We start from the raw sequence: 17614 nt of genomic DNA, 5'->3' as shown, positions 1-17614 counted from the left end.
CCCTTATGAATATTCCCATGGATGTAGAACATGAGTTCAAGTGGGAAGTAAGTCAGCCCAGGAGACCGAGACAGTGTGAATATCTTTCACCCCACAAGAGAAGCAGAGTAGATTTGGACTGTAGAGAAATCATGAAATATATTCCCAAGACTCCCGAGCCAGAGAAGACTAATATTCTACATACTCACACTAGTAAGCCTTCTTACTCCTTGAGTATGCCTTTCTTTTTGGTCTATAAGTACTTGTTCCGTATTACTGATGTCTTTATTTCTTCCTTGATTTTATATTTGATCTTCCAGTTGTTCTTCTTCCTCCAGAGGGATATTCTCCGTAAGATCAGTATAAAGAAATATGAGTTAGATAAATTAATAGAAGAAGCCTTGACTAATTATAAGATAAATAAGTGCAGTAAAAGCACAAGGGTTCCCGCGCTGAATGATATTTGTAATAAATGGGAGTGTGTGATTAATAATGGGAGCATTAAATATACGAATGTTATATTTGAAGTTATTGGGGATGTTTGTAGTGGATTTATAGACGAGGTGTCATGGAAGAGCATAGGAGTAGTGAGTATATTCCTTATAATATATCTCAAATTTAGAAAATAACAAAAATATTGAATAAGTCAAATAAAAAATGAATAAAACAATAAAGTAAATATGTCAGATTTATATTTCTGATATTATTTTATATCTTAAGATTGTGTTCTGATCTTAATTGGGTTTATTTACTAAGATATTATTAATGGGTATATGTACTAGCTTAATTACATAGCCTACTACTCCCACTAGTCCTATAGCCATAGCCTGTAATTTGATAGAAGTAAAAAACTGCTCTTTAGTCGGGTATGATAATTTATGGAGGAAGTTTACTACACCAGAGACTTCATGAGTGAAGAAAGAAAACATTCCGCCTTTTTTCTGCTTAGAATTATTCATTTGGGGGGGGGTCAAAAGACGACAAACAAAAACTAAACAAAGTCAAGATAAACAAAAAATAATTTTAATAAGTTGTAAAGATGTGATAAATAAGTATTTTAAAATATAATTTATCTTATTATAATTATTATATTTTTTTATGGTTTACTCTAATATATAATACTTTATTAGAAAATATCTTTACAAATTATTTTTTATTCATAAACATTTATTCTTAAATTCTAATTATATTTCGTCAAAGCATTCAGTAAAATTAAAGGGTCCATTTCTCGATCATTAGCAGTCAAATTAAAGATCTTCTTCTCTGCCTCATTTATCCTCTCAGTCAAATTACACAAATAAGTCTTCATATTATCTTTTATAAACTTAATCTTATTCATTTCTTCATATTCTTCTTCTTCTTTCTGTTCTTCCTTTTCTTCTTCCTTATTATATGTCGGGATATTGTAAACATTCTCTTTTAGTACTTTCTCTTTCATTCTACACCACTTGTCTCTCTGTGTGTCGACTCTCTCTATTTCTGTCTCTATTTTCTTTATTTCTTCCTCGTAGGTGTCAACGAAGAGTGTCTTGTTTTCTTTTAAAATATTGGCTAATTTCTTGGAATATTCTGAGTCGTCTCTTAGTGTAAAATAGAGAATCAGATCATTGACATTTTGACAGTCTTTTAGAGCGAGAAAAGGCTTGTCTTTTACAGGCTTATTATCATTAATAGGAATGGACTCATCTAAATTGTCAATACATAATTTGTTAGTATTTTGTTTACTCGAATTTTGTCTAATTGTTTTGATCTTGTCTAATTTTGTATTAGTAAAATCTAGTTTATTTATTTTCTTAGGCTTAAGATTTAGTTCATATTTATTATTATCTAATTTGATAAGCTTGTCTACTTTGATGCTTTTGTCTAATTTAGGACTCTTAGTAAAATTGAGACTTTTAGTTAATTTGGTAAGCTTGTCTAATTTAGAACTCTTTTCTGTTTTAAGACTCTTAGTTGATCTGGTGCTTTTGTCTAATTTGCTCTTAGGCTTACTAATTTTAATAATATCTAATTCACTATTTGTACTGTTCCTCTTAATAATATTTAATCCATTATTCTTGATATTTAGTCCAGTATTCTTGATATTTAGTCCGATATTGTTTTTATTGTGTTCATTTTTCTTATTGTTTATTTTACTCTTGTGCCCACTTATAAATTCATCAAAATTTATCATCTTTCTTTTCTTACTAGTAAACTCGAAAATATTACTAGGGTCTACTGGTACAATATTCTCCATATCTTTGTGTATTCCTACCTTCCTGATTTTATATGTAAACATGTTTTTATTATTAATCATGTATTATTATAAGGGGGGAAATAATAAAAAAAATAAGACCAACTTAATAAGAAAGATAATCAAGTAAGGAGGACAAAATATAGCAGAGAAGTATATAATAAGAAGACCATATAATAAAATTTATTTTAATAAACTTTAGACATATTTAAAATTACAAATAATATTTATCTTTAAAGACAGCATAAAAACAAGGGTAAATATACCATCGGAAAACGACTAGATGTCATGTCTATACCAATTATTAGACTAAAGAGATTATAGCTAACAAATTTAAAAAATGGATTTTTGGCTCCTTAAAAATGGAGTAAAGAAAATGTTGAGGAAGGAACAAAAATAAAAAGTAGAATAAAATAAATAATAAGATGTCAAACACCAAAGTTGAAAATTATAACGGAGCATGTACCTAAATAATTTATCATGAACTATTGACAGAACTGTTTATATTTGTAATAGAATTTTTAAGGGAATGCCAATTATCTTCTATAAAACATATAGACTACCGTCTTTGGAATCTAAAACTTAAAATTGGCTAATCATGTGAAGTTAGTTAAATATTGTACCCAAAGGACGATAAGCATCATATCATCTCTATGTTTAATACCTTATGGATTTACATATTCGAAAAGACAATAAAATGTTGCTTAATCCATTTTTGTATGTACTAGTATTATTTTACGTTACATATGAAGTTCTAATAACAAATCAACAAAATCCTTTCAATAGTTTACGTTTGTCCTACTCATTCTTTCCTATTATTTAGTATCGATTCCCACTTTTATTTTTCCGCCTGTGTTTTTCACAGAAGAAAAATGCTTATCATAAATGTTCATTTCTTTCAATTATTTTAATATTCATATAGTTATAAAAATTCCTGCTGGGATATTTTGGAATTTACAGATAAAGTACATGTAAAATTGTTATATGAATGAGTTTAGAAATAGCAAAGCACGTATCATGCCAAATGAAATATGTCTTTTCGCATTTATTCTTCGAAAATGTTAAAAACAACCATGTTTACTAGTTATCTCATTTTAGATTTACATGCTTTACAGGGCTTAATTTGATTTTTCATTACTAGTTCATATATATTCTCTTTATTGTCTTAATTTCTTTACTCTATTTTTTAAAAAGAGCCTAAACCTTTCTATTTTTGTTAATTAAAAGTCTCTTAATCGTCAATATATGTTAGAAGGCAGCAGCAAGTCTTTTTCTTCAAAGGGGCACTGCATCCCTTGACCCTTCGCATATGATAGCATTAAGCAATATTCGTTTCAACTAACCATTTATGAGGTCGCAGTAAAAAGCAACACAAAGATTTGTCTGTGTTTTGGCTCTGTTTCTGCTTAAAAGCCCATAGACATTTTAATCATTAGTAAACAATAATTATTTATAAAATCTAAATCCAACTTTAAAAGAGATAAAGATATCCTAGTAAAACATAAATAATAAAATATTAACAATTTGTAAAATATTTTGTCGTAGTTCCTTGCACTCATGCAGAGCATTTATAGTGCTTGATTATTTCTACATATATTAACCCGATCTTATACAAAGAGAAGAGGACGAAAACAAAATAAAGCGCTTTTACAACAATAATATTTATACATTTACATTAAAATATTTATCATCTGTAGAACATAGAAAATAAGTTCTATATTTTAGTTTTAAACCATGAGGATACAGAAGGCAAAATGATTTAATCTAAAATTTGTAGATTTAAGTTATATGCTTTATTATTGGGGAAGGACTTATTTCACATAATTCAAATCTCAACCTCTTATTATACCATTTAATGTTAATACCAAAATGTAATATTATATAAGGTTTTTAACAAGTCTTACAAATTATAAAAAGATAACATAAAAGACAAAATAATATAGAAGGTATGGTACATTGCCGCTTTTAGATTTTAAAATGAAATTTCGAGTAAGAAAATCGAATACAACTAATTTTTTTTTGCGAACAATTAATGTTTAAACAATTTGTCTTTTCTTGCTTTTTTGAATCTTAATCGATGTAACAAAGTTTTTTGTACAAAGAATGCTAATATTACAAGGACATACTCGTGAATCTATTATACATTTGTGATTTCACATTGGGGTTGCATTTTTTAACAGACCAACTTTTAAAAAAAAAAACAAAAAACCCAAAATTTGAAATATAATGAACCTTTAATAGAATAATGTGTAAAATAATAAACAACCTCATAAAATTAGACAAACTCATTTTTCTGCCTTGCCATCTTACCATATTAGTGTAGAATTATTGCACGATAAGCTAAAATCATTGTTCAGCATTTGTTCTAAATTAGTTTCTACAGTATTATTTGATTTTTGTATAGCACAAAACCTCAATTTTATTATGGAAAAAAATTCTTTAATAGAATTAAGCTGTGGTGAATATGAAGGCAAAAAACATAAGATATGCCCAATTCTCTTAGTTTACCTAAAACTTCTCTTGAATGATGAAATTTGCAATTATAAATTATTTAAATCTTTTGAGGATTTGTATGGAAAAAATCTAAAAGAAGCCCCTCAATAAAGACAATGAATAGAGCAGAATTATATGCGCCCTTTTCATTTCGTATGCTAAAATATTCGATTTCGAAATCACGCAAAAACAACTTAAAATTTTTGCCTCGATTTGGAGTAACTGTTTTAAATGCTTTTATTATATTAAGAAAATATATAATGCCTTGAAGTATGAGCATTAAATCCAGTTTCATCCAAAAAACTAAATTTTCTAGATAATATAACGATATTTTCATGTCATATTCAGCTCTTTTATCAATTTCCTTTTGAGAATTACGCTCTGCAGGAATTAGAGATGGTCCTTTTTTATAATATTTAAGTATTATAATTTAAACGAGATAGTGACAACTACATTAAAACATTTGCTATTGTATTAAGTTCTTCTTTGATTTCACTAAGAGTCTTGTCATTACTACTGCAATGTTGTTTTTTAACACGAGATCGATAGGTTTTAATACCTAGATGATTGAATTTTGAAAGATTTATTGTACTTGTAGACAATTCAGATTCTCCCACTAACATTTTCTTATGAATCCTCATAACTGTTTTATAACTTAAATCTAATGTAGTGGAAATTTTTTTTAAGGTCAAGTTTTCGTTTTTTATATGTCTTTTAATTAGTTTTAAGACATCTGGAGTGACTGTAGATCTCGCCTTTCTAGGTATTGTGTTGGATTTTGTTTCAAAAAAGGCCATTGAAATAAAAAAATATGTACTATAAAAATTCAAAATTTGGACTATAAAAAGTAAAAGTTCGACTAAAAAATGCAAAAGTTCGACTAAAAAATCCAAAAGTTCGACTAAAAAAAATTCAAACCTATGTATTTAATGTCTTTTTAGTGGCTTTATACATTATATTATACGATTAGTTATGATAATATAAAATGGTTACCAAAAAAATCATTAAAACCTATTTTTAATAGCTAAACAAATAAAATTTTTAATTCAACAAGAAATTATTATGGTTTAAATATCCGATACCAATTAAACTACCAAGTTGTAGCACAGAACCTGTATTAAAGTCCAATGTTGTAGCATGATTATATACATTTCCACTTCTGTCAGTAATATCTTTATCAGTGTCAATACTATCTCTTAACTCATTGATGGTTCTAGGTGAGACTTTTTCATGGGTGTCGTAAATATCTCCCTTTAGGCCAATACTTTCTCTTAATTCATTAAACATTGTATTAAAGTCACTTGCATTAAATATTTTTGAAAATATACAATCTTTTTCAGTAAATTCAACATTAATATATTTATCAACAATCAGTCTAAGTATATCAAGATTAAGATCCGAAACATTAAAATTTATACAAAAAAATAAATTATACATTTTGGAAGTAACGATCCTCAAGTTGTACATTATACTGTCCACAACTTTTTCTTTTCCAGTAAAGTCGTTGTTTAACTCTTTATTAAAAATTAAATGCAAAAAGAATGTATCATAATCAATGTCTTTTCTCAGAATTTCATATTCAGTCCCGTTAAGCTTTTTTGGCCATTCAGAATGCATTTTTATTGGGAAAGTCATTTTATCTAAAATTGAATCCAATAATAAATTTGATATTTTTTTATTCTTCTTTGAAGGAAGATTAACATTGAACTTTGACTCTTCGGAATAAAAGGTATTTGTACACTTCTGGTACTCCCTGTTTTTTTTATCGGTGCTAAGGTTAGCTGTCGAACTTTGAATATTTTGACTAAAAAATATCGAAATGAATAACATTTTATGGGGAGACCTTTTTTCGATTTATAGAAAAATATATATTTTAATTTTATATTTGATAAATTAAAAACAATGAACTTTTCTAAATTACAATTTTACAAATATTTTTAATATTATTTGAAAAAGCACAATTTTAAAATATTAATAAAAAATTATTTAATAAAAATAAACAAACAAATTAAATTTTAAGTTATAATGAACGTTTAAGCTTAAATTTTTGTTTGTGTACATTATGTTTGATACATTAAAATATTATTTAATAAACAAATTATTAACAAAAATTATAAGAACAATATAATAACATTTTACATTAACTTAATGTTTCCGTGTGTTAATAATAAGGAAAACTAATTAAAATATTAGGATTATTAACTACAATTTGGAGTATGTAAAGATATGATCTTACATTATTTGATCTAACGAGAAAATTAATATTATATAATAAAGATATTCATATGTTTAAATGTATGATATAAACATGCTTTATATTTTTTGAGATTTCTTGTAAATTATGTTTTTAATGATTTATATAAATACTTTATCTAGTTATAATATAATATCTTACTTACTAATTACTTTTCACAAGATACGCTTACAGTCTCTTCTGGTGGTTCCCCGAGTTTTTTTCTGGAATCCACGCAATGACCCTCAAATACTTCTTTCTAATCAGTATCAATCTCATGTCTGATTGACATAGTTAGGCTTTCTAAAGTCATTTTAAGAATTCTTGTTTGTATATATGCTTTAGTTCCGTGTTTTAATCGGAGCTCTTTGGTATGCGCGCGGTGAAAATTGGTTACTATTCCATCTCAGGTCATCACATAAGGAATTATTTTCGGCTCATATTTATAGAAAGAAGCCACATGGTTTGCAATCAAAGTCGTATTTACTTTTTCTTTTCTGTTTCTACCTCATGGAGGTTAATCGCTTGTGATCTCAATTTCAACAACAATCACTTCTTTCCTCAACTGCCCACAATTAGTATATCAGGCTTGTTATACTTTATCTTGATACTTGAATGTATCCTAGTGTCAACTCGTATCTCAACACACTCATTAGCTACTTATTCCAAGACTGAATGATTTCTAATTCTTTAAGCATATGATAATCCATTGGTTTAACATAACTGCAGATGTATCCATCGCAATGCCTCATTGTGCCGTCTATGTTAATTAATTGTACATAATTAAATTCTAATTAATTCAATATTTTTAAAATGGTTATACCAAAATTAGAAAATAAAGAAATTGCATTTTTAAGACATGTATTTTAATGATCGAGACGATGTTATGATTTTTAAACAAAATATTGTTAACGTATAACTGCTTAAAATATTTAAATCATTCAATTTACATTTGGTAACATCTCTTTCTATGCAAAAGCATTCCAAATTATCTTACAACAATTAGTACCAGGGTTTCCGGGTTAAGAGATCTACCCATAATAAAGACCATAGGCCTCATCTATGGGTGGATCTTTTCTATTGATATAAAATATTTTTGATTTTTTTAAACTTATCTCTATAAAAAAAATCTTACAATTTAAAAAATAACTAAAAGGGTTAAAAAAGTTGCGGGAACAATGGAAACATAAATATGACTGATCTCGAGTTGCAGATTACTAAAAAAATTAAAGAATTTCTTAGGTTTCAGTTATTTTAGATTAAATTTTTTACCATTTGGCCGCGGGTTGATCTCTTAGCCCAAAAAAATCAGGGATTATTTTTGAAACATATATATGTAAAAAATTTGTTTTGATTGTCCAATAATGGTTATAGCAGCACTAAGGAAGCCTAATCTGTTCAAAACAACCACAAATAGCCTCGATTCTTCAGTTAAACTACTTAATTTTGACAACAAAATGGATGCTCTTCTTAGGTCAAACAATATTCATAAAATTGAAAAGGAATCTTATTAAACAGTTATATCTGTGCATAAATTCCTGATATTAATTGTATATTTCAACTCAGATAAGCTCGTATTGTGTTTTTGCTGTACATGGCCGTTTGGAACCCGCATTGGGAATATGAATTTCATCGAAAATTTGAAAAAAAACCTCTATTTTAAAATGACCAAATTGGTAAGAACAAAATTTGTTAAGACCGAAAGTTTTTTTTGATTATGAATGATTAAAAGTTCATTTTAAAAAAAATAGTGCAGAATAGCGTGTGTCTTGCTTATCCTAAGGCTATTCTTCTAAAGGTAATAAAACTTAATATTTCACATAGTTCTATTGTGATTACTGATCAATGAAAAACATATGATGCCGCATTAGACAAATCTCAGGGATGGAGCACGGGACTGTGAATCACATCGTCAATGTCGTAAACTTGGGCGATTCCGAGATACACTACCAAACAAAATAGGAGATTTTGATTTCTTTCCAAGAGAGGTTGGCGGTCTAAGCACAGAATAAACTAGGACAAACCTACGAGTACCTTTTACAGGTCCTCTGGTCTTATCAAACACCAAAAAATGAAATATAAATCATCTTTTTTTATTATTCAGAACAAATTGTTAAGTAAATTTTTTTAAATATAAATGCGGGTTCATTTTCTCAATGCGGATTCCAATCGTTCATGTACCATGTCTGGCCTTACAATAAAATATTAAAATATTCAATTATTTTGATTTTATATGTAAAAAGGCCGAAAATAATATCTTCTTAGGAATTTTTATTATTTTATGTCGATATTTAATTATTTATTTGTTTTTTTATTCTCTTCCTTCTATCTTGCTTAGGGGTAAAATATAAAAGTTGTAAATATTAAATCATTGAGATATGTTATACGTGTTAAACAATAGCAGCTCTTGAGATCCTACGGCATTTTGAATTCAAACCAGTGGTTAAGACCAAAATTTTTTCTTATTAATAGATGAATCAGACAATAAATATCAGAATCTATTTTTATGGGATGGCTGCTGATTAAAGAAGGTGGGGTTTGCTAAAAAGATTTTTATAAAAATTTGAAATATTTAACTATCTAAGATTATAAAATTGCTATTTTTAAACAATTGTAATGGGTTCGGTCATATTTAACATATATAATATTACCATTTTCCTGTTGGATAATCTATTTATTGTGCTATAAAAATTTATTTTGTCCGAACTGTTTGTTTTTTTTAATAGCAAAAAATTTTACAGCTACAAACATGAAAACTTTAATTTAAAGAAACAATATACATACATACTGTAATCCATAATAATATTACATGAATTTAATGAAACCCAGTTAAATAACTCCTATTCGTTTATATATTTAAAACATATAAATCTTTGTTTGGGGCGAAAAATTTACTAATATCTTTTATTTATTTGTTTACAAATTTTAATTGATTAAATAATATAAAAATTATATATTCGTAAGCAATCTCAGTATTTAAATACTACTTTATTACTTTTGTTTGTTTGTTTTAATATAAGGCATTATAATTGTATTTTGTAAAGAAAATTACATTAGTATTTTCTTATTATTCTTTATTATTGTATCTAAAAATATGATTTAATATAAATATATATTTTTTTAACAAATTTTTTAGTTTATGAGGATTATGATATGGGTACGCTGTAAAAAATAATGCTAAAAATAGATCTGTTCAGGATTTACTATATTCTATTTCAGAAAAAACATTGCCTTTACATCATTCTTTGTTATGTTATAATTTTAGCATAAAGAGCTAAATTGAGGTAAAAACAAACAGAATTTTGATAAATACGTTGATATAAAAGTAGATTAAGATGGATTATTTGTGATTAAATACTTAATGAAAATGATAATGGACGAATCCTTGGTGTTTTTAAAAATAGTGAAAATTTTGTAAAATATTAATAGCCTGGGTGCTAAAATAAACTATAATATAGGTATTGTCTGCCTATTAAACAGTATTCTTTGTTGGGCTCTTCCTTTGTGTATAGCATTTTTTAGTATAAAAATTAGATAATTTTTTTTTGAGTATTCTTCAGATTTATTTTATAGCTGTTTCTATGGTATAGATATGATTCATATTATATTCCACATTTTGTTTTATCTCTTTTCATTAACACGAATCTCTAAAAGTTTTTGTTAGTCTTTATTTTAGCACTATTTTATTGTAAGAAACATAAAGTAGCAGCAGTGAACAGATCGAATACTTTTAGAAATATAGAATGACGAACCCGATGTTATTAATTAAAATTTTTACAAAAAAGCAATTAATATTAGTTTATTGAAATTCCTTTATTATCAAAATTTATTTAATATAGTATTCATACAATGATCTTGGGAAGCATGAAGATGGGCAAAACCAAAGTGCTGAAGCTAAACTGGGACTGGAAGTGGAGAGAAGTAAGTTGAAATTAAAAAAAAAGTTAAGGATTTATATCTAAAGGTTCCTAACAGGCCTATAAAAAAATTTTAAACATGAATCTATGCCCATTTATATTATGTTTTATTCATAGAATCATTACATGTTATAATATAACCAAGCACTAAAAGATTGCCCGATAATATTATAAGAACAAGTATTTGTCTTGATTTGTCTAATTTCTAGCTTTTCGTCATTTTAATCTAAAAATAAATATGAAAAAATATTTTATAGCTAGAATCTACTTTTTTTTATTTAAAAATTTCTATAAAAAATAAATGTATATTAACATAAGAGTAGAGGCTAACAGTTGTGTAATCTTTGCCCGTGGGTCAGCGAAACACCGATTAGAAATTGACTAATACAAAGTGAAGTGTATATTTCATTTTGTTATGATGGTTCTTGTATAATGATTTTGTTATTGCTTATTTATTAGAATATCCTTGTTGATTTGAGCTGTAAATTACAGGATTGTCATGCTTTTATCTTCTCTTCATCAAACATCTTACTTCACAGATTTTAAAATGAGTCGAGATCTACAAAGGATATCATTTGTTTATCATTTTTTATGTAAATAGAAACAAAAGAAAATAAGGGTTGTAACAGACAGTAAGTCCCATTGTTGCTATGTTTGTCTTTATGATATTTTTTTTACTTATACATACAAACAATGTCGCTTCATATTTTATATTTAATGTCTTGTATGACAATTATGTAAATTATTGTATTTCTTTTATAGAAAAATCATAAATAGCAGTAGTAGATACGCAAGTTTAGAATTTGGATTTTGCTCTAGTTACTCAAAATAATAAGAGGTAAACAAAGGATTAATATTATGTAGTTTAAATAGGTATTTCTGATATACAATTTTTACGTTGACTAATTTATTTATATGTCGGTTTTTAATTTATTTCAATCAATCATAATTTCTTAAATCAGCCTAAACAATAACAATCGAATTTATGATGAATAATATTTATGCGATTAAACTTTAAAGCTTTGTTTGTAACTAAAACGAAAAGATGAATAGTTTATTTTGTCCAAAATTATAAAATTTTATACTTAAATTCTCAATTCAAACTATTAATTTCGGAGCTTTGGCCCACAAAGGTTAAAAAAGGGTATTTAATCAAATTTGTAATTTTTTTACCCCAAAAATGAAAAGTCGAGAGGAGGAGCTCATGGTCATCTTCGGAACAGCAATTTAAAATAAGACTGTAAAGTATCCAAATTAGGATTCTAAGTGTAAATTAACATATAGAAATAATATTGTATTCATTTTTGTGTGTAAAGCTTGTTAACTCAAAGTGTCATCATTCCTTAACACATTGTTTCATTTTAATAAAAATAATATGAACATATATCATAATAACAACTAAATTGATATATTATTTTGTTCTGTATGAAATTTCTAAACGATTTTAATAACTTCAATACTAACACCAATGAAAGTAGTAGGTATAAAGGAAAAAATTAAGACTTTAGTAAGACACAGAACAGAGACTCTGATTACTTGCTGTTCGTAAGATTTATGTCAAGAAATAACTTTCTTGATGATTTATTTACAAATATTTATTAATTTATTTTTTCTTCCTTTTTTTCCCGTTTTGACTTTCCAAAAAAGGGTGTTTTTTTTTAAAAAAAAATTTATAGCCAAAAAACGACCTTTGTGGGCCTTTTAGCCATTAATTTCAGTCTGTCATTATTTAATTTGTGTAAAAATAAATTAATTTTCTTATTTAAAGAAATGTATTTTTAGCCCATAATGATTTTTATGATTCTGTTATGCATATGTTTAACAATATTGTGTGGAGTGGATACATCTGAAGGAGCTAGTAATTATTTGGCTGTAAAAATTGAAGTTAAAAGTAAGTCAAGAATTAATCGAGAAACCCAGCAGAAAAGTACCGTCAATATTGGCACGCAAATTATCTCTGGTCTTAAATACATTGGTACTAATTTTTTACTGTTGTTCAACAGTACTATTCTTTCTTTTATTGTAGGAATGGTGGAAAGCAATGTGTTTTTTAATGAAATATTTGACGTTTAATAAAATTAAAAAAGGTTTCATTGACAAAAAAAAATTTAAAAGAAAACTTTATGAATATATAAACCATATTATCTTTTATATGAATTAAAACATAATCAAACTTAAGCCATGCAATCTTTGTATTCATGTGTAAAAATATACTTTCGACATATATCACAACACAGCTCATGTTTTTATTCAATGTCTTGTGTAAATGAATGCAAGTTACTAAAAAGCAAATGAAGAACAAAATTTTTACTATTTATATAAAAAAATAACATATGAAAAACAATTTTCAAGGTATGATTAAGTATCCGCCTTTTATTCCGATAAAGTCGTATTATACATTGCATATTAATTAAAAAACACTCTTTTTACAAGGCTTTTATGTTTATGGTAGTATTTATAATAAATAATCACAACCAAATAGTACAATATTTATCTTCTTTTGTATTATAAAAATTATGATTTTTATTACAAAAAAATATCAATTAGATGATTTTAACCCTTGATTTTGTTAAAAACTATGGATCTATCGAAATAACTTTTTTTATTTAATTTTTTTTTTCATTATGTAAAATTATGTAAATGAATTATATTGTTCTCATTTTAAAAAGTTACAGTAAATGGTATAGTTTTTTTATGTGCTAATTTTATGACCGAAATAAACTAAAACCAAGTAATAAAATCTTAAATTTATGTATAATTCCTCTTTTTTAAATTCCAAAAAATATTAAACTACTTTTTTAAACTTTGGCTCTAAGTTAAAGTTGATATTGTAGGATATCTGCTATATCGAATAGGTAAAGGCACAAATTCCTTTGTTTGAACTATTACAAGAGAATTTAGAAGTGTATAATGTTATAAAACAAATGGAAGCTTATGATTTTTCTTAATATTATTTACTATTTAAAATTCAAAATTTTACTTTACAAAAAAAAATGTCAAAATTTTGTTAAAGTAAAAACTATATAAAAAAAATATATTTTAAGATCTGACAAAAATAAAACTTAAGTAAAATGTAACTCTTATAGGGAAAGTCATTAGAGGTAAAGAAATCGTTATTTTTGGTAATGAATATTTGAGAAAGACCGAATATTAATTTAAAGTGTTACTTAAAAATAATAACAGCATTTTTCGATATGTTATTTGGCTTTAATTTTAAATTCTTAGATGTTGTGAGTTTACGGATTTTTTTTCTATCAATGATGATGCATTTAATTTAAACATAACCTAATTGTAATTTTATATCTTTAGATTCAATCTAAAATTTAGAGATTTGAGCTTTTTAAGTCGTCAATTTACCTATTTATACGTCTTCAAAGTGGAAATGTCGATTTATATGTTTACAAATGACATTCTAATAACCTAGTAAATTTGTAAGAAGTTACAGAATTTACACAAACAGATCGTAAGATGTATACATCATTTACAGAATTTTTTTAAAGATTAGATTCAAATAATAATATTATACCTCTAGGCTTAATTTTAGATTAAACTGAAATATCCAGAACTAACTGTAGTACTAGAATAAAAAAAACTAATTTTGAACATAATACAGAATTTAAAATACCAGCATGGATTATTTGTATCATTTTTATCATATTTAATATAAGTGTAAGTTATTGATATGACTCTTTATAAGACTTACTTATTTTAAGGTTCAAAAATCAATATAAACGGTAAATTTATGTTAGAGCTCTTAAACTATGATATAAAACAAACCGAAGCTAGCTATAGATCAAAAGGTATACATGATATAAATATACTTTCGTTTAAGTAGATTCGAATTTTTTCAGCTGTTTAAAAAAAATTATTATATTAATACATATATAGCTCTTATATTGTTTAAAAAAAATCAAAGGACGGTTATTATGAGTAATATAGTATTTGCCCAAATAACAAGATTTTTCTATGCAGTAATTATGTAAGTTAACAATTAATTTGGTTTATAATATTGTAAACAATAAAAAATATAAATGACGAAGTATATTCTTGAGAATTGACAACAATAAATAGAAAATCTAAATAAAACAATGACATTCTCGTCAAACAACTTACTCTAAAAAAATGGAAAACAAAGCTCAATCGATCAATTCAAATATAAGTAAAAAACAGGAAAAAATTTCAAAGAATTATTTGATTAAAATTCGGTAATTTTTTTATTGATAAATTAAATTTAGAAATAAGTCATTCATGAAGTGTTATAAAAATTGGACTACATTCATATCATTGTTTTATCAAAATCAGCTATTATATTCTTAGAATCTTAAAAAAAGACAAAATTTGATAACAACATATGCTAATCTTTAGTCTAATGAAGCTCAGTTTTTAATCCCTAAAGATTAACATAGACCGAATTTATATTAGTTACGAGAAAATGAATTGATTATTCTAGATCAAATTCGTTTTGAGAATTTATATGTTTGATGTGATTGTTAATTGTTTATTTTTTTCATCTCACGAAACAAAATTTACAGACATACTACAGCTAACATATATGGGTATTCATATGTAAATGTTAATCATAAATTTTCATATAAACAATAATTGTTTAAAATACAATGTATATCTTAAGACAACTCAAGACAATTTTAAAACTTTTATCTGATGATCCAATTCAGTTGTAAAAATTTAGATAAATGTTCAATCTAGTCACATATTAGTACTTTAAACAGCCAATAACGGAGTTAAATTTATGACTCATCAACGGTGTCTATGTTTATAATAATTCATCTGCATGCATAAAAGAGTTTATAAAATTAATTTCAGGAAATTAAATTTTTTTACAAAACTTATTTGGGTTGGTCTTTGTTATCTGTCCTTCACATATAATTACAGAATTAATTTTGGCCTCGTTTTTTCAAAGTTTAAGCGGCCAAGCAGGAAAGTAACAATCAAAAATTTACATAGTTTGGAGTAGGGTTTTATAGACTAAGATGACTGAAACATATAAAAAACATAATAATTAGTTCTTCTAATAATCTTTTTGAAATTTGTGTTCATGGATGTCTCAATTTGTAAATTTTTTCGCTTTTCTTTTATTCTTTCGACATTACAATTATTTTTGTTAGTGTTAAACATATTTTCATTCATTTTATATTGTTTAATCCCAGAATTGTGCTTAGTATACACTATTTTATGTATATATAAAAGATTTATTCTTTTTAGTAATCATGTGGTTTGTTGAGAAAAATTTAGGAGTCGATCATATGTTTGTTTTATAAACATTCATATGTCTTCTATAACATATATTAAGAACTGCAAACATTTTCTCAAAATTTTGTTCCATTATTGATACGTATTATTTCTTATATATTTATATTTAAAAGATTGTTCCTAGTTATGAAATGTTCAATATACATATATTATATGAAACACATAATATTATTCAAATAAAATTATACAAAAGAAAGTCTTATTCAGAAAAGTAAAATGTTTAATATTAAAAATTAAAAGGGTAAAAAATGTTATTTTTTAAATTTTTTATGATGTTTTATTAAAACTTTTTAAAATTTCTTTTTCCAGTTCACTAAGATTGAACTTATGAAAGGGGGTATTTTACATATCGAGTTTCTTATATGTAGGGCGGTGTAAATGCAAAGTGAAAAAAATATATAGAAATACCCCTAATTAACTTTCTTTCCCTTGGACAATTGCAAGTAATTAATATTGTGCATTGAAGTACAAATATATACCCAATTATAATTATTGTTTAAAAGGTGCACTAAAAATCGCACCATCGTACTTATTATTATATTTTTTTAAAAAAAATTATATCTTATGTTTAATTAATTTTTGTGGCTTTTATTATCATGCAACCTATATTTATATAATCGCACATTGTTTTTGTGCCACCTTTTCAAAAAAGCAAAAATTAAAAAAAATTGCTAAAAAAGTATTAAACAAATTTAGCATGATTTATGCAAACAATATTATTATACCTAATTGTAATCCAAAAAGGCTATATACTATAATTTGTTAAAAATAATACAGATATAAACAAAGTATTTTGTTGCTAAAACTTTGAGAAATTGTAATTGTGCTACCTTCCGAGTTAAAAGTATTGTAAACTTTTTAATAAAAGTTTTAACACTTCTTTAGTTGAACATGTTTTTTTGTTACAATTAGAAAACAATCACATTTAAACAATATAAATAGATAATATAAATTTAAAAAAAATTACATTTTTAAGATCATCTGATCATCTAAGTAGATTCAGAAGTTAATTTAAAATTTATTTTTCTAGTTTTAGTCTATGAATTTTTCATGGTTTTTAAATAAAAATTAAAAAGCGCACTATAATATGATATTGTACTAATTATACTACAAAATCATTATTTTACGTGGAATAGATTACTTTTTATGTGCCGATTTTGGAAATTATAGATGAGAACCATCATCAGTCAAAACCTTTTGAGTGTGTTCACGTTTTTTAGCTCAAAATGAATTGAATAGAAAGGAGCAAGAAGATGACAAAAATTACCAATGCTCCTTTCATAAAGAATAGAAATTAATATAATTGAATATTAAACTAGTTAAAGTATTTTAATATTTAATTCCAAGCATAACTAAAAATTATTTCTTTGTAATTTTTTTCGCAGAAAACTTGTTTTTTAACAGATGATATATGAAAAAAATAATTTTTTTAAGCAAGGTAAATGGCTCGGGGGGAATGCTGGTTATATATAGAACATACACTTTACC

At 25.5% G+C, this 17614-nt stretch overlaps 5 protein-coding genes across 5 annotated transcripts; 2 read left to right on the top strand and 3 right to left on the bottom strand.

Moving 5' to 3' along the window:
* Positions 1-5: 5 nt before the first annotated feature.
* On the top strand, positions 6-608 carry VNE69_05172 (nucleus export protein; the record flags this gene model as incomplete). The annotated part of the gene is made up of 1 exon (XM_065473656.1): positions 6-608. One exon carries the CDS (start codon positions 6-8, stop codon positions 606-608), a length of 603 nt encoding a protein of 200 aa, XP_065329728.1.
* A 105-nt stretch (positions 609-713) lies between these two features.
* On the bottom strand, positions 714-938 carry VNE69_05171 (protein translocase SEC61 complex gamma subunit; the record flags this gene model as incomplete). Its single annotated transcript, XM_065473655.1, has 1 exon — positions 714-938. The coding sequence occupies one exon, from the start codon at positions 936-938 to the stop codon at positions 714-716; it is 225 nt and encodes a 74-aa protein (XP_065329727.1).
* Positions 939-1159: 221 nt separating this feature from the next.
* On the bottom strand, positions 1160-2275 carry VNE69_05170 (uncharacterized protein; the record flags this gene model as incomplete). Its single annotated transcript, XM_065473654.1, has 1 exon — positions 1160-2275. One exon carries the CDS (start codon positions 2273-2275, stop codon positions 1160-1162), a length of 1116 nt encoding a protein of 371 aa, XP_065329726.1.
* Positions 2276-5746: 3471 nt separating this feature from the next.
* Positions 5747-6535, bottom strand: VNE69_05169 (uncharacterized protein; the record flags this gene model as incomplete). The annotated part of the gene is made up of 1 exon (XM_065473653.1): positions 5747-6535. The coding sequence occupies one exon, from the start codon at positions 6533-6535 to the stop codon at positions 5747-5749; it is 789 nt and encodes a 262-aa protein (XP_065329725.1).
* A 6108-nt stretch (positions 6536-12643) lies between these two features.
* VNE69_05168 (uncharacterized protein) lies at positions 12644-12928 on the top strand (the record flags this gene model as incomplete). The annotated part of the gene is made up of 1 exon (XM_065473652.1): positions 12644-12928. One exon carries the CDS (start codon positions 12644-12646, stop codon positions 12926-12928), a length of 285 nt encoding a protein of 94 aa, XP_065329724.1.
* Positions 12929-17614: the final 4686 nt, after the last annotated feature.

This window comes from Vairimorpha necatrix, chromosome 5 (genome assembly GCF_036630325.1).
Source record: "Vairimorpha necatrix chromosome 5, complete sequence".
Classification (NCBI taxonomy): domain Eukaryota; kingdom Fungi; phylum Microsporidia; family Nosematidae; genus Vairimorpha; species Vairimorpha necatrix.
Note: the sequence above shows the minus strand (reverse complement) of the source record. Positions and strands in the feature narration are given on the sequence as shown.